Genomic DNA, 18,066 nt, shown 5'->3' with positions numbered 1-18,066 from the left:
CTTAGTCCAGACATGCCCAAAGTCCGGCCCCTGGGACAAATCCGGCCCGTGTTCATATTTCCACTGGCCCGAAGCCTCTGTCATAAAACCAATAATATGTGGCCCGGCAGTACAAAATACACGCGCAATTTTATATTTCACAACAGGATGGCAGTAAACTTGTGGCTGAACTCTCGCGGGGCCGTTTTGCGCATGATCTGTTTTTTGGCCATTTCTAAAATGGCAACTGGAAATAAGAAAAGGAAAGTTGATAGCGAGGGCCGACGTTTCCAGGACAAATGGAAGTCTGAATATTTTTTCACTGAGTTTAGAAACAACTGCGTCTGCCTAATTTGCCAAGAGACTGTGGCTGTGTTCAAGGAGTTCAATATAAAGAGGCACTACCAGACGGAACATGCTAATTACGACAAGCTAACTGGGAACGAACGCAGTGAAAAATTTAAGCAACTGGAAGCTGGTTTAACGGCACAGCAACACTTTTTCACAAGAGCCAGTGAGTCGAATGAAAATGCAACAAAGGCAAGCTATGAGGTGGCAACGCTGATTGCCAAGCACTGCAAACCTTTTACTGAGAGTGAATTTATTAAAGACTGTGTGATGAAAATGGTGGAGAACATTTGTCCTGAGAAAAAGCAACAGTTCGCCAATGTTTTCCTGGCTCGTAGCACTGTGTCACGAAGGATCGAAGAAGTTTCTTCTGATATTAAGAGACAGTTGGACGCAAAAGGAGTGGAGTTTGAATTTTTTTCGTTAGCCTGTGACGAAAGCACGGATGCATCCGACAGCGCTCAGTTACTGATTTTTTTTTAGAGGAGTGGACAGTGAAATGAACGTGTGTGAAAAGCTACTTGACCTCCAGAGCCTTAAGGACCAAACAAGAGGGAAAGATTTATTTGCTTCTGTTTGTTCCGCCGTGGATAACATAAAATTACAATGGAATAAAATCACGGGGATTATTACGGATGGCGCACCTGCCATGGTTGGCGAGCACAGTGGATTATCAACCCTAGTGTGTAACAAAGTAAGCGAAGAAGGAGGTAAAGCTATAAAACTCCATTGTATTATTCACCAACAAGTTCTATGTGCCAAACATCTGAAATATGATCACGTTATGAAACCGGTGACGAAGGCTATTAATTATATTCACTCCAAAGCCCTGTGCCACCGCCAGTTTCAACAATTTCTACTGGATATCCACGCTGAATACGGAGATGTTGTGTATCACACTGATGTAAGCTGGCTCAGTCGGGGGTCTGCACTGCAGCGTTTCTACTCACTCAAAGAGGAAATTGGACAATTCTTGGCAAAAAAGGGACAACCGATGCCAGAACTAACCGATCCTGTTTGGCTGTCTGATTTTGGATTTTTAGTTGACATAACCCAACATCTTAACACCCTGAACACGAGCCTTCAGGAGCAAAATGCATTGATAAGCCAACTGTTTTCACATATTAAAGCCTTTCGGACCAAGCTGCGACTTTTCATAACCCACCTGTCTCAAACGCAGCCCAATACCACACATTTCCAATCTCTGCAAGAAATAATGACCTGTTTTCCAGCGCACAATATCAGTGCGCAAATGAGGAGGTATGCCGCAAACATCTCATCTCAGACTGAGGAGTTTCAACAGCGTTTCAGGGATTTTGCAACTATTGAAAAGAAGATCACGCTTTTTTCTTCTCCCGTTTCCGTGGATCTCAGTGACGTTCCAGCCCACATGCAGTTGGAGCTCATTGAGCTGCAGTGTGACACGGAGTGTCGCAGCCGCTACCAACGCCGTGCTGCACTATTTGCATATAGTGGCCACTCATGCCAGAGTAGCATCTGCTCCATTTGCACACTGATTGAGGAGTATCTGTAACATTTGCACAACCATTGTCCCAGATTATCGCACTACTCGTCACTTTAAACCGCATACACTCCTTGAAGTCTCAGTGCCCTTTGCACAATGGTCATTGCACCGGACTATTGCGATATTAGCCATTCGAACTGAGGACTCTGCATCTTTTTGCACAATTGTTGTTTGTTGTTGTTTTTTGTCAATGTCTTTATGTCTCCAAAGTGTTCTGTAAATTGACTGTCTGTTGTACTAGAGCGGCTCCAACTACCGGAGACAAATTCCTTGTGTGTTTTGGACATACTTGGCAAATAAAGATGATTCTGATTCTGATTCTCTTGTCAACTTTTACCAGCAGCTGGATGAAGACAGGTTCCAAGAGATTCGTACATTTGCTAAGAAAATGTTGAGCTTGTTTGCCTCGACATACTTGTGTGAGAAGACATTCTCAGTCATGAACATGAATAAGAACTGCGTGAGGACAAGACGAAGTGACTCCCACCTGCGTGACATCTTGCGCATTAAAACCACCGCTTTTGAGCCAGACCTGCCCCATTTACTGCAGTCGAGATCTCAGTATCACCCTTCACATTAATGCAACCATGTTGTTTGTTGATTATGATGAATAAAGTTTGCGCTTGAGTCAAATTTCATAAAAACACTTTATTTTGCATTCCATCCATCCATCCATCCATTCTCTACCGCTTATCCGGGTCGGGTCGCGGGGGCAGTAGCTTCAGCAGGGACGCCCAGACTACCCTCTCCCCAGCCACTTCATCCAGGTCTTCCGGGGGGATCCCGAGGCGTTCCCAGGCCAGCCGAAGGATGTAGTCTCTCCAGCGCGTCCTGGGTCGTCCCCGGGGTCTCCTCCCGGTGGGACATGCCCGGAACACCTCACCAGGGAGGCGTCCGGGAGGCATCCGAATCAGATGCCCCAGCCACCTCATCTGGCTCCTCTCAATGCGGAGGAGTAGCGGCTCTACTCTGAGATCCTCCCGGATGACCGAGCTTCTCACCCTATCTCTAAGGGAGAGCCCGGACACCCTGCGGAGGAAACTCATTTCGGCCGCTTGTATCCGGGATCTTGTTCTTTCGGTCACGACCCACAGCTCATGACCATAGGTGAGGGTAGGAACGAAGATCGACCGGTAAATTGAGAGCTTCGCCTTTCGGCTTAGCTTTCTTTACCACAACGGACCGATACAAAGTCCGCATCACTGCAAACGCTGCACCGATCCGCCTGTCGATCTCCCATTCCATTCTTCCCTCACTCGTGAACAAGACCCCAAGATACTTGAATTCCTCCACTTGGGGCAGGATCTCATCCCCGACCTGGAGATGGCATGCCACCCTTTCCCGACTGAGGACCATGGTCTCAGATTTGGAGGTGCTGATTCTCATCCCAGCCGCTTCACACTCGGCTGCGAACTGCTCCAATGAGAGTTGGAGGTCACGGCTTGATGAAGCCAACAGAACCACATCATCTGCAAAAAGCAGAGATGCAATACTGAGGCCACCAAACCGGACCCCCTCTACGCCTCGGCTGCGCCTAGAAATTCTGTCCATAAAAGTTATGAACAGAATCGGCGACAAAGGTCAGCCTTGGCGGAGTCCAACCCTCACCGGGAACGAGTCCGACTTACTGCCGGATATGCGGACCAAACTGACTCCGGTCGTACAGGGACCGAACAGCCCGTATCAGGGGGTTCGGTACCCCATACTCCCGAAGCACTCTCCACAGGACTCCCCGAGGGACACGGTCGAACGCCTTCTCCAAGTCCACAAGACACATGTAGACTGGTTGGGCGAACTCCCATGCACCCTCGAGGACCCTGCCGAGGGTGTAGAGCTGGTCCACTGTTCCACGGCCAGGACGAAAACCACACTGCTCCTCCTGAATCTGAGATTCGACTTCCCGACGGAAGTCCAGCACCCCTCTCCTCTCCTCTCCAGCACCCCTGAATAGACCTTACCAGGGAGGCTGAGCAGTGTGATCCCCCTGTAGTTGGAACACACCCTCCGGTCCCCCTTCTTAAAAAGGGGGACCACCACCCCAGTCTGCCAATCCAGAGGCACTGTCCCCGATGTCCACGCGATGTTGCAGAGGCGTGTCAACCAGGACAGCCCCACAACATCCAGAGCCTTTAGGAACTCCGGGCGAATCTCATCCACCCCCGGGGCCCTGCCACCGAGGAGCTTTTTAACTACCTCGGTGACCTCAAACCCAGAGATAGGAGAGCCCGCCTCAGAGAAACCCACACTCTGCTTCCCCATGGGAAGGCGTGTCGGTGGAATTGAGGAGGTCTTCGAAGTATTCTCCCCACCGACTCACAACGTCCCGAGTCGAGGTCAGCAGCGCCCCATCCCCACTATACACAGTGTTGGTGGTGCACTGCTTTCCTCTCCTGAGACGTCGGATGGTGGACCAGATTTTCCTCGAAGCCGTCCGGAAGTCTTTCTCCATGGCCTCACCGAACTCCTCCCATGCCCGGGTTTTTGCTTCAGCGACCACCAGAGCTGCATTCCGCTTGGCCAGCCGGTACCCATCAGCTGCCTCAGGAGTCCCACAGGCCAAAAAGGCCCGATAGGACTCCTTCTTCAGCTTGACGGCATCCCTCACCGTTGGTGTCCACCAACGGGTTCGGGGATTGCCGCCACGACAGGCACCGACCACCTTACGGCCACAGCTCCGGTCGGCCGCCTCAGCAATGGAGGCGCGGAACATGGTCCACTCGGACTCGATGTCCCCCGCCTCCCCCGGAACATGAGCAAAGTTCTGTCGGAGGTGGGAGTTGAAACTCCTTCTGACAGGGGATTCTGCCAGACGTTCCCAGCAGACCCTCACAATACGTTTGGGCCTGCCACGTCGGACCGGCATCTTCCCCCACCATCGGAGCCAACTCACCACCAGGTGGTGATCAGTTGACAGCTCCGCCCCTCTCTTCACCCGAGTGTCCAAGACATGCGGCCGCAAGTCCGATGACACGACCACAAAGTCGATCATCGAACTGCGACCTAGGGTGTCCTGGTGCCAAGTGCACGTGTGGACACCCTTATGCTTGAACATGGTGTTCGTTATGGACAATCCATGACGAGCACAGAAGTCCAATAACAGAACACCGCTTGGGTTCTGATCGGGGGGGCCGTTCCTCCCAATCGCGCCCTTCCAGGTCTCACTGTCATTGCCCACGTGAGCATTGAAGTCCCCCAACAGAACAATGGAGTCCCCAGCGGGAGCGCTCTCCAGCACCCCCTCCAAGGACTCCAAAAAGGGTGGGTACTCTGAACTGCTGTTTGGTGCATAGGCACAAACAACAGTCAGGACCCGTCCCCCCACCCGAAGGCGGAGGGAGGCTACCCTCTCGTCCACCGGGGTGAACCCCAACGTACAGGCGCCGAGCCGGGGGGCAATAAGTATACCCACACCTGCTCGGCGCCTCTCACCATGGGCAACTCCAGAGTGGAAGAGAGTCCAACCCCTCTCGAGAGGACTGGTACCAGAGCCCCAGGTGTGTGTGGAGGCGAGTCCGACTATATCGAGTCGGAACTTCTCGACCTCACACACCAGCTCGGGCTCCTTCCCTGCCAGAGAGGTGACATTCCACGTCCCTAGAGCCAGCTTCTGTAGCCGGGGATCGGATCGCCAAGGTTTATTTTATTTTGCATTCTATTAATTTTTATTTTAACCTTCATTTATCCAGGTCAGGCAGTTATCAGATCTACCTAGCAGCAGACAGCATAGTAAAACAAAGTAAAATTAAAATAAATACAAAAAAGCATTCCCCTCGTCGGTAGCATGTAAAATTAATGCTGGCCCGCATGACAATTTTTTTACGTCAATGTGGCCCCTAAGCCAAAGAGTTTGGGCACCCCTGACTTAGTCCTTCTATGTCCCCGGTTGACTGGTCTTTTTAAAATGTTAAAGGAGTGGGTGGGGGGTTCGGGAGAGGTTTTCTCTTTCCAGTGTATTATCTTTGGACCAACTTATTCCAGAAAAAGAAAGAAAGCTGTGGTGTTAATGAATTTCATGTTTGGTAGTGCTAAATTGGCTATAGATGGTTGGAGCTAGTTGGACTGATCCGCTTCACTATCTGAGGTGGCAGCCCATTTAAGGGTGGAGCACACCTTTTATACGGTTACTAATAATCTGGATGCCTTTGCGGATAGGTGGGCTATTGGAAATGTTTTGTGCTCACTGGGTGAATATGGATCACTGGTGTTGAATTTTAATTTTTTTTCTATTTATTTGTGTAAATTTTCATTTTTGTCTGTTTTTTTTTCGGTTTTAATTATTTTTTTGGTAACACCGTTTCATGGTTTTTAAAAAAAATAAATTATATTGGGGTCTTTGTCAAAAGGTGTGCTAAATAAAGTTTCAGGAAAAAGTCAAAAAGTCTTCTTGGCTGTGTGATATTTCAGTTTTTCTTTTTTTAAAAATCAGCAAAAGTTTCAACAATTCCCTTATTTTCAGTCAATATGGGGTGCTGTGTGTACATTGAGGAAAAAATGAAATTAAATGATTTTAGCAAATGGCTGCAATATAACAAAGAGTGAAATATTCAAGGGGGTCTGAATACTTTCCGTACCCACTGTATACAAAGATTGATAGTTGTCCATGACTATTCTCTTCTGCCTTGATTTAGAACTTGTATAGCTGATGATTTCTCCTCTGATAGATGCTTTAAATGCATCTCATTGTAAACCGGCAGATGTTTCATTGATATTCAATTCAAAATAGCTATCGCTCTTATCTCCTACATAATTAACAAATTCCGAATCACCTGCAGAGGCCAATCCGGTGGATTATAAAAAAAAAAGTATCAATGTGCATAAATAGTGAGATAGCAGCATGATCACTAATCACTAATACTATAACACCAGCAATCTTTAATGTTGGATATAAGTCCCCGGGATACAAGAAAGTAATCAATGCGAAAGTGAGACTTAATTGCGACCGAATGACATGAATATTCTTCTTACTTGGATTTTGTTCCCGCCATATCTCAACCAAGTTTAAATCGCTTATGTACTGTTTGATTAATTTCCTAGTCTGAATTTGAATTGTGTCAAGGCCTGTGGAATGATCCATTCTTGGGTCCAATGTACAGTTAAAGTCTCCCCTGACAATTCAACTTCCGTGCAATGTTGACAAAGTCAAGAAAAATTCCTCAAAGAATTCAGGGCTTGCTAAGTTCATCCATCCATCCATCCATTAGCCTCCCTCTGTAATTTATTACCTTCATCTTCAAAAATTTCAACATCCCTCGTTCCAATCAATCATCAATCTGTCATGAACGGAACAGAGGATAGGAACCAAAAATGCACGACTCCAAAACAAATGGACAGTTTCAAAAAAGAGAGGTTTAATATACGGGCAGAGGTCGGTACATAGGCAGGCAATCCAAAAAAAGGCAACAGTATCCAAAAACATGAGTCAAAAAGGCGAGGTCGATAATCGGAACAGGGTCTAGTCTTACTGTGAGTCTTTGACGTGGAAACAAGGAATGGTGGAACGCGACGACAAGGTACAACGAACTGGCAACGAGAAAGAATGAGACACGAGGTTAAATGCAAGGGATAATTAGGGTGAACAAGGCACAGGTGGTTAAGATTCTCTCAGGAGCAGGTGTGTGTGAAACAGGGGGAAGACAAAAACCGGAACACACACCCATGACACAATGGGGCCACAGTAATTACAGTAGAAGTAATAGGGCTTTTTGACAGCATGATGCGATGACTCTCTATTAGTCTCTTACAATTAACACCTGTTGCTTATCTCTACCAGACTCTCTTCTTCTCCCAAAATACAACTTCTGATTATTTAATTAATTATGTAGTATTGCCATTACCCAATAGAAATAAAGAGATTAATCAGTTTGCCAACTTCAGGAGCTCAGTGGGACTATTCACATTGCCCTCAGCATAAACCCAATCAAACCGAATTTTGGATTGGAGTACAAGAACCAGTAATTATTTTAGCTATGAACCACAATAATGGTTCGGATAAATTAGCCTGCACTTCCTACTAATCAAATAAAATCATGCACAAATAGTGAAACCAATTACTAACCAATAATAAGCATATGGGATACCTATACCTGGGGGTGGGGCTCGAAGGTGACCTCCCCATGGGGCCCGGCCGGGCACAGCCCGAAAGGGTAATGGGTCTCCCTTCCCATGGGCTCACCACCTGTGTGAGGGGCCATATATTCAGGCATTTCTACATCCGCCCGGCACACCTCAATTTATAATCTTACAGTATATCGTGTGCACAGATACTATATATGCATCCAATATACTGTATATGCATTATTCAGTTATATAATAAATATAATAGGATATCCTTTAAAGTGCTTTATGGATATTTACATATATATTTATATAATCAGAATTATTATAGGTTTTTTCTTTATATTGTGTACACAATTAATAATCCGTATCATACAGAATACTCGTATCTTTTGCACTTCGTCCATGTTTTTTTTTTTTAAATCCCTTGCGAGCCTCTTTTCCATCCAAATAAAGCTCTCATGGATTTGTAACTCAACTTCCTGACAACTTGGTGACGCCCTGCCTCGGATTAGTGCAATTTACTATGCGACCGGGAGTCGAATCCTCTCTTTCCAAAACACGTCGTCGTCTCCACTTCGGCCCCCCCTTAAATATGTATGACGCTGCTTTATCCTCTCACAAAGCGTCTTTGTGATTACTTAATCCCAATAACCGTGTGAGCTAGCTTCTCGGAGGCCTCACATGGACCTGTGACGTCACTTTCCCCAGAGACCACGCTTTCACACTCATTCTGCTACGTTGTGACCTGGCCAAGTTGGAGACAATTGTTAACTAAAGACTATAGGCTATTGTACTCACAGGGTGACGCGAGTTGCTTATTTACGGCCTGACTGACATCCGGCAAGAATGTGAGCTCAAATCATCTGCAGGAACGTATCCGTTCTGAAGCCAACCTTGCGCTCCCTGTCGAGCATTCTACCATTAACACTTTGTTTCCTCCCTTGGAAACTCTCATTTCACTTCATTGCGTGTCTTCACATACATCACAGAAGGCCATCCCCTTATTAAACTAAGAGGGCCGTCCCCCCTTTTATTCTTAAAATTTAAAGACTAACAAATTTAGAGGAAGCATTCAAACGTTCTTGCCAACACAGACAACCCCGCAACAGCCATTTCATTGCCACACGCAAGTCAGCCACACCGAGAGCACCGTGCAGCTGCCAGATTTAAATCGTGAGAAAGCGCTCACCTTATAGCTGGCTGGAAATCAGAAGCAGCCCCACGACACCGTCACATGGAAGTGTGGCAAATAAGCAGTTTGTGACTCCAATTTGAGGTGGATTTATTTCACCTGTGCTTCTGAGCCACTGGTTCCCCAGGAGAATACCAGCTTCCGTTGACCAAGAACGAATGAAGACTTAGAGACACTGTCGCTTTTGGGCTAATTAGATTTATTGAACAACCCTTAGTGTAATAACAGCTGCTTACAAAGCCAGATCAAGAAGAAAAGTCCCTACAACTCCTGGAAGCCAGTTTATGAAGGTTTAATTATCTGGTCGTGGAATTAACCCAGCCTCCCCTTGACCATATTTGCGTTGCGTCCGCCTCCGTTCCCTCAGACTGAGCTCGGGCCCCCAAGCAGGGTGGCTCGGAGCGCTTGGAGGAGGCTCTGCAGCCGGGGATCATCCGTTGCGTCCTTGTCACCTCAGGTGAGGTGGGCGTCCTGCCTGGCCCGGTCGTCGCTAAGTTGGTCGGGGTGAGACCAAAGGAAAACATCTACACCAAAGCTCCCAAAAGCTTCTCCACTGGTCTCAGCTTCGGCCCCTTTTATGGCCGGAGCGGGACAAAAAGGGGGGTTTTTACCCCTGCCCCCCCTACTTTTCTACCACCTTTGCGAACACAGAGTGGCTGGACTGCCTTTTGGCGTCATATTTCCATTTTAGGATTATGTTGTGGCTTAAAACCAGTGGAATAAAATATTAATTATTGGATTTAAGATAACAAGACTATTTCTTCACCCTGCATTGTTCCACGCTCATCCTCTTTCATACCTGTAATGAATGTTTCAAATGTTGTGTGGTGTGGAGAACATTACTATTTTCCATGTGACATTTGTGGTGTGGGGTGAAATATTTCATCTGGTTCAGTTAACAACATATTCAACGTTAGACATTCAAGTTTGCAGCAATACAGTCACTAGTGGCGTTCATGTAAAGTTCTTAAAATATTAACTCCCAGTCGAGTCACAGACTGTCTTATGAACCCATGTCTGTAGTGTCGTTCCGTCGCCTGTGGGAATCGCTGTTGCCTGTTCCAACTCCCAGGTGGTGGTACTCAACAGAGTGGAGGCGCCTTTGTTGTTGCGCTCCTTCGACTGGTGGGGAGTTAATTAACTTAGCGTCCAGGGGCGAACTCGGCATCCTTGGGTCTTCGCTTTGAAGTGCCAGGCAGCCGTGATTCACTTAGCGTCGGCATGGCAAAGCAAATGTCTGTGTCTTGTTTTTGATGGTTTATGGCATTGATTCGATTAGAGTCTGCGTGTGACGTTGCGTCTCGCCAGCCTCTCTCGCCTACCTCGGCGGGGAACGGTGGTAGTGCGAGGCTGCGGTGCCGGGTGGCATCTTTTGCGTGGCATGTCCGCTATATATCCCCCCTTCGTCGGCTGGATCCGGCTCGATGGCGGATGTAGGCGACGTCTCATTGAAAGATGGCACAGGTTTGCAGGAACACACACAACAATGCAGTTACCAAAGTACAACGTTAGTGCATATCACCCCCCTTATGGCTATAACAGTTATTCATGGAAACTTCCAAAATAAGGTCAGCCCATATGTGTATATGGGTGTAGGGGTCAGGATTGATGTGTGTGGATGGATGTGTGTAGGTGTGACTATTGGGATAGCAGTGAGAGTAGTAATATGGGGCATTGGGCGGAGCTAAAACTAAGGGCAAGCGTACCTTTAGTAAAGAACAGCGCTAAGGCGAAGGTCCGAAAAACCTGCTTCGAGGAAGAAATCTTTTTTGCTGTCGGGGTAGGCAAGACATGGGGCGGAGCATAGCCACTCTTTTAGGGCCTGCATCGGGGCTTCTTGCTCGTCACCCCAAACAAAAGGAGTGTCTTTTGAGGAGTTCGGTGAGGGGGCCCGCGATGTCTGCGAATTGTTCAACGAACTGCCGGGAATAATTGCACACACTGAGAAAACTCCGAAGTTTAGACACGTTAGTGAGGGTGCTTATGTTTAGGAGGCCCTGAATGCGGCTAGATTGGGGTTCAATGCCATTCGGGCCAATCAGGAGGCCGACATAATTGACTTTCTTCCGGCACCGTTGTCCCTTTAGGAGGGAGATTTTTGCCCCGGGGGTAGCAAGTTGGGACAGGATGTGGTCGATTTCCGCCAGATGGCATCCAGCGAGGGGCTCCTCATCATGATGTCATCGACGTAGATGAGGTTGTCTCTGGCTGCAGCATCGGGACAGGGCTTGTTGAGGAAAATATTGAATTCCGCAGGTGAGTTGGCCTAGCCAAATGGACACCTGGTGAATGTGTATTGTTTGTTGGCAAAAGTGAAAGCCAATTTGTGTTGATCCGCGGGATCCATCGGAATGGTCCAAAAGCCGGAGGCTACGTTGATAGTGGCGAAAATTTTAGCATCGCGCACTTTAGGAAGTTCTTGTTTGAGCTGGGCCATCGGCCAGCGTGACAAGGGAATTTGAGTGTTTAAATTTCGATAGTCGATGGTGGGTCGCCATTTACCGTTCGGTTTTAGAACTGGCCAGAGAGGTGCCGAGTAGGTGCTATTGCAAAGCCGAATGATGCCTTTGTCTAGCATAGCGTCGATTGTTTCTTGTACCGGCGTGTAGGAGGCGCGCGGAATTTTATACTGTCGCACGAAAGTGGGCGGCACATTTGGTGGGGTCGGAATGCGGACTATGTGCAAGTCGGTCAGGCCGCAGTCGAGTGAGTCTTTAGCGAATGACACGCTGTGTTTGGTTAGCACTTCCTGCAAACGCTGTCGTTCGTACTCGGAACTGAGGGCGTCAGCATCCGTTAGGACCTGCTGCATGTGGGTTTCAAAGTCGAGATAAGGGAGTAAGCGACTATCTATGTTTCTGGTGCAGGCGAGTTTGTTCACGTTGGGTTTGAGGGAGTGGGTGAAGTCACGGGAGACCCACTTTCGGGTGTAGCTGGGATTCTACTGAGCGTATGGATTACCAGGTGTTTGTCTGTAGCCAGGTCCACTCTGATGATGTCATCACCCTCAGTTGGAGCCACTGGAACGAGAGCAATGTGTCGCAAAGGAACAGTGAGCTGGACTCCACCAGAGCTAGGCAATGGGAAGAGGTCTAGTGGAAAGTGACCAATCACGGGGACCGTGATATTGAAGTCGTGGAAGTCTGAGCAGGACAAGAGGCCAAGCCTAGTGGATCTGGGGATGTGAATGTCGTTCTGTGTGTGGTTGTGAATCAGCAGCACAGTTGTTCGGGAAGCGTCTAGGAGATGTGTGGCATGCAGTGACAAACCCAGGTCCTGTCAATTGACTGTCTGTTGTCGTACTAGAGCGGCTCCAACTACCGGAGACAAATTCCTTGTGTGTTTTTTGGACATACTTGGCAAATAAAGATGACTCTGATTCTCATTCTGAATAGGGAAGTTGATAGTTGACGCTTTTACTATAACTTCGTCTTTGCTCAAAACTTCGCAAGCGTCGGGGATGGTTTGTACCGACTTAAGGTTTAACAGTTGAAAAACACGGTTGGCGGAGCCGCCATTAGTGTGCGACCACACATTGTTAATAGTGTCAACTTGAACGGCCAGTTGGACAAGTACATCCACGCCAACATAAGTTTTATGCGGCAAATTGGGAACTACTCGGAAGCAGTGAGTTAACGAGCGATGCTTCCATTGCAGGTTTAGGGCCCATACGCCCATTGCAGTGATGGCAGACGGTGGCACGGTGTTAACGGGAAAGTGAAATGATTTCAGCCTTAACTGAAGGTCAGGATGCCTAAGTCGTAGGTTGTCAAACAGTGCCTGAGAAATTGCGAATTTGTCAGCCCACAAGGCCAGGATGACGTCGTCTGTGGTGTAGTCATGCAAATTAATTCCACCAGTAACATTGGGGCCGTAGTGCTCTTTGTGCTGTGGTTGGACAAGATGGCAAAGAAACGTGTCAAGTTCTCTAAATCGGTTCAGCGATGGCGAGGTGGCTACAGGGGACTCGGCGATGTCGTCAATGGGGGTGTCGTTACTTGAAGAAGTGCGGCCTGACAGGTCGCCATCCTCCTAGTGGTCCACCCCGGCACCGGCCTGAGGACAGTTCCCGAGTTGATGATGGTAATGCCTGTTTCACCTGCGCCCACAGCTGAAGATTTTTGTAATCGATTAGTAGCTCGAACTGGCAGAGTAGGTCTTGGCCGATGAACAGGGGGACCGTTTCAATTGGAGTCACGTAGACTGGGTGGACTAACGTCATGGGGCCAATTGTCCAGTGGAGCATCGTTACGGTGTTTAGCTCGGTATTAGTTACTGAAAATGCACAGATCGTTAGTGAGCAGTGTTTCAGTGGAAGGTCGCGGCCACTGGGTTGTAGCAATGTCAGAAGTTGATTGAACAGAGCATGGGACATAACACTGATGTCTGCTGCGTGGTCAATCAGAGCTTCTTGGACAAGTTCATGCTCCAGCGTAACGGATAAATAGAACTTACGGGAAGTACCTTTTGTGGTTAGTTCACCCAAAAGCTGTTGGAATGGCAGAACGTTATTTAGTAGCGTGATGTCACGCGAGTCAGGGGCCTCGCCTGGGTCTAGTCGGACGATTAGGAGAAAACGAGAGGGTTTTAGGGATTGGTCGTCACAATGTGGTCCGCTAAGGTTATGGCGAGGTAAGGTCGTCGTAGAGGCACTTGGCAGGTCATTAGTGGAACAACGAAGGTTACCTGGTTGACCTATTGCGTCCTCTGTGGTCCTGTTCGACTCAGTCAGGCCTAGTCCCGCTTTTTGTCTTTGGACAGGCTGCGGAGCACCAAGTAATTCTTCAGCCATGGCACTAAATTCCCTTTGGGAGCTGTTGGTTCGGGAGCCCTTTTCCCAGTTGTCAGTTGTCGTTTTAGGGTCTCGGTCAGACGAGTCAGATTTAGGCTTGTCGTTACGTGTACCCTGTTTTGACATGTAAGTTTGGCGCGAATTAGAGCTGCGGTCATTCCATGATTTTGATTTGTCGTTGAATTGACGTTGTTGGTTACGAGGACCATTGTTGTACGTGGGCCGAGATTGGTTGTATGGGTTAAACGACGTCTTTTGATGGTCGGGTTTAACATAGCCAGAACGTGTTGTGTCAGTCACATTCCTGTTGCACATACCGCCCTCTAATTCCATCTGTGGTGGTGCGTTTGTAAAGAAGACGCCTGAGTCTTGTGCTTTCGAGGGAGGGTGTTTTTTTTAGCAAAACCCTTGCCGGCCAGTTCACGCAGTTGGGCACTGGACAGTGTGCGCGGGCACGCTGCTACGCCCAGCTGGCGGATGGTGTTAGGATGTAGGTTTTTGACAGTGTTTTGAAATTTTTGTCCTCCTCCATATTCGGCTCATTTGAATTTCCAAAGTACGCTTTACGCAACCGGCAGTAATAAGCTTGGGGTGTCTCAAGTCTCCCCTGTTTAATTGTGAGGGCTGCAGATAAGCCGGTTGCGGCCTCTGGGTCATCAAATTCTTGAGACAATGCTTGGCAGAAGGCCGGGTAATCGGCCAGCACATGAGTCGGTTGTCGTTCAATTAAGCTGCTGACTTCTCGGCGAGATGTAACTTTGATAAGGTACAGTCTGTCATCCGTAGAAGTAGAAGGGAATCGTTTAAGTTTAAATTCGAGGTCTCCAAGGCGGCTGTATCGTGTGACCCGTTTGGCTTAGGTTCAAACCTTGGAATGTTGTGCGCCACTTTTTATAAGTCCTCTTACAGACATACCTGGAGCAGCGCTGGGTGGAGGGAGAGTCGGGGGTGAGTCGAAAAGGTGAGCTGCAACTGGTGGGGCTGCCACCCGTGAGGAGGCCGCACGGCGCCCCATGAAGATGGGTTCTGGCCCAAAGGTTGGAGATGTTTTGTCGGGCTCTGTGACACTTCTGGCGTGGGAGGGCCCCACACTGTCTGTAGCAGGGGCCGGAGCACTTGGATGAGTCGGTGGACAGCTGTTGAGCTAATTGTAGCTCACGCCTGACATGGGTTAACTCATCCTCTTGGTCCCGGAGCTGTTGCTGGAGGCGGGACAGCTCCGTCTCCCTGATTACCATCTGTGTCATGAGCCCGTACGACTGTTCCATCTCTTTGGAGCGTTCCGCTTTGAGTGTGTTGGTGCGGTCCTTCGACTGGCGACGGAGTTAATTAACTTAACGTCCGGGGGAGAAACTCGGCATCCTTGGGTCTCCGCTTTGACGCGCCAGGCAGCCGTGATTCACTTAGCGTCGGCAAAGCAAATGTCAGTGTCTTGTTTTTGACGGTTTATGGCATTGATTCGATTAGAGTCTGCGTGTGACGTTGCGTCTCGCCAGCCTCTCTCGCCTACCTCGGCGAAAACAATACAAATAGACCTTCGTCCTCCATTTATATTGTAAAACACTTTTGTTCGTCAAATAAAAACAACATTCAACTCAAAATGTCAAATAATGGCATTTAAACTATATGACAACAACTTAATGCGCACTATAAAGCATGATGCCTTCTCCTTTTGTATGTACACGGACCATGAATGGAACCACATCTCAAAGTCCAATTTAACGAATATGCTTTTCCTTTAAACATTGATCGTGAATTAAACACTAGCCTATGTCCACATAATTGAAAAAGAAGAAATTTAAGAAAGCGAAGCATACCTGACATAATAATTTTGTCTGTGGTGACTGGGATATTAGTATTGGATCTCTCTATCTTGCACTCAGTTACTGGCTACCTTTGCCAGATTTGTCCCTGTGTGACTCTCACAGAGGGGGCGTGTCTGTCTTTTTCTAGCACTAAAGGAAAAACAATCTTAGTTTCTATAAAAGAAACCCAGTTTCACCCGAACTCTCTTTGTGAGAATGAGATTAATATTCGTTTGTGCCTTTTTAATAATCTATTACATTTTGAAAGTCTGCTTGCTTACTTCACCTCAAACTGGCCAATAAGATTCTGCTATCCTCCATCCATTTTTTTAAATTTTGTAACGGCAAAATGACAATGAAATTCCCTCTTTGTGAAGTCCATTTGAAGGAACGCTTGGAGGTGTACATCAAGCAGTGGAATGGTCTTGTGAAACTCTACAGAAATGAGAAGAGAGAGGGTCTCATCCAGGCACGAAGTATTGGAGCCAAGAAGGCCACAAAGGGACAGGTATCTTACTGTTATCAATCAATCAGATGCACTGTATTTCTCAGAGTATTGTTATAGCAACAGGTTTGACCTATTAGAACTAATATATTTAATTGGTTTCTCATTTCATGTTCTGCATGAATAAAAATACTGAAGTGTTTGTGTTTTTTTAGGTGCTAATATACTTGGATGCTCACTGTGAGGTTGGGATCAACTGGTATGCTCCACTGGTAGCTCCGATATCAGAAGACAGGTAACAATGATATTGTGGTTAAAAAAAGTCAGAGTACCCCTTTAAATGACATTGTGGGGATTGAGTTGTAATAATAATAATAACTAGATATGCAAGCAGCTATTAAGGTCCCTCACAGCTCTAGCCACTTTGTGGTACTGGCACGTTAGGGTATTGGCACATTGCGGATCCATTTTAATAGAATTGTGCACCACACTTTTCAGATTAATATTCGCATAAAGCCGTATATCATTTTCATTCTATTTCACAATTATGTGCAGCACAAAACAACAGCGCGGCGAAAAGACAATATGAAAAGCTTTTAATGACTTTTCATCTTCAGTATCTTCAGATGAGACACCCAAAGATAGAAGTAAATGGTAAAAAAATACAGTCGGTCAGAATTTGAAAGACAATTTAAAATGGAGGACTTGAAGGATGGGTCGCGATATAGAGCAGAAGCTACACCTCGCTACCAGGTTACTACTACTCACGTGGAAATTGTTTGGGCCAAATGGCTCGTCAACACACCAGCCATGAGCGCTACTCTGAGTTACGACCACCACAACCCCACGACGAGACTCTCCCTGCCAAATATAATCATGTGGCTCGACGTCCCCAAAGATGTCATTTTGAATATTGAGGACATCACCCTCTACCATCTGCCAGCCGACAATTATGAGAGCGAAATTGAGATTTCTAATTTTTCCGGACAGTAGAAATTGGAGGTTGATCCTGAGACACTTAAATTCAATTTGAAGGAACTCGGGTGATTGACATCACCCACATTGACAACACCCTACGCCCTGAGTTCCGATGACGAACAACAGCGTTTAAGGGAGGTGCTAATCTGCAGTGATGGCAGACGGCAGCACGGTATTAACGGGAAAGCGAAATGTTTTCAGCATTAATTTAAGGTCAGGATGCTTGAGTCGCAGGGTGTCAAACAGTGCCTGAGTGTTGGATTTATCTTACCCAACATTATAAAAAATAGACACAAAAGGAATGAAGACGCTGGTTTCTCTTTCTCATGAGGAGGGCGTAAATGGGAGATTGTTCAGATCACAGCCTCTCAACACGCTCTAAACAATCTCCCCCGTCGCTCCTGCATTTATTTGAAAATAGGAGGGTTTTTCCCAGGCATAGTGTTCTAAGCAATAAGACACAACACAAAACATTGTACCAACACCTGTCACGACCCGACCACATCCGATCACGTCCTTGGTCCAGGCGCCCTTCCATCGGATGATGCTGAGTCATCTTTTTGAAGGCGAGACATCTAAAATCGTCCATAATACTAATGCAAGCTAAGCAAATAAATGATAACTTCTATAATATATTTAACATTTCCCTCTTGTTTATCATGTATTTGCACAAATTCTCATATCATCTTACAGTCACTTCATTTCGATTTTTAACTGTAGAATCATTTTTATGAAACAAATACATTTACACTCAGAGTAAACTTGTCATACATTAATGTTGTAGTTTAAACATCGTAATCACCTGGATCAGCAAACAAATCAGGTAAAACAACATCATCATCATCATCATCGTCATTATTATCAACCTCCAATAAAGGATACATATGCTCCATACGGTTCCATGTGGGGGTAATTGCTGTGGTAATTAATGTACTGATTAAAGCC

General features: G+C 47.0%; 1 protein-coding gene across 10 annotated transcripts in view; it reads left to right on the top strand.

Moving 5' to 3' along the window:
• The window catches only part of galnt7 (UDP-N-acetyl-alpha-D-galactosamine: polypeptide N-acetylgalactosaminyltransferase 7), a 149,591-nt gene that overhangs the window by 40,618 nt on the left and 90,907 nt on the right, over positions 1-18,066 (top strand). For all 10 annotated transcript variants that reach the window (XM_061771925.1, XM_061771920.1, XM_061771930.1 and 7 more), the window contains exons 4-5: positions 16,076-16,206; positions 16,359-16,438. In XM_061771925.1, the coding sequence (XP_061627909.1) occupies positions 16,076-16,206; positions 16,359-16,438 (211 nt within the window). The remainder of the gene's footprint in view (positions 1-16,075; positions 16,207-16,358; positions 16,439-18,066) is intronic.

The sequence above is a fragment of the Phyllopteryx taeniolatus genome, chromosome 4 (assembly GCF_024500385.1).
Source record: "Phyllopteryx taeniolatus isolate TA_2022b chromosome 4, UOR_Ptae_1.2, whole genome shotgun sequence".
In the NCBI taxonomy this organism is placed as follows: Eukaryota; Metazoa; Chordata; class Actinopteri; order Syngnathiformes; family Syngnathidae; genus Phyllopteryx; species Phyllopteryx taeniolatus.
Note: the sequence above shows the minus strand (reverse complement) of the source record. Positions and strands in the feature narration are given on the sequence as shown.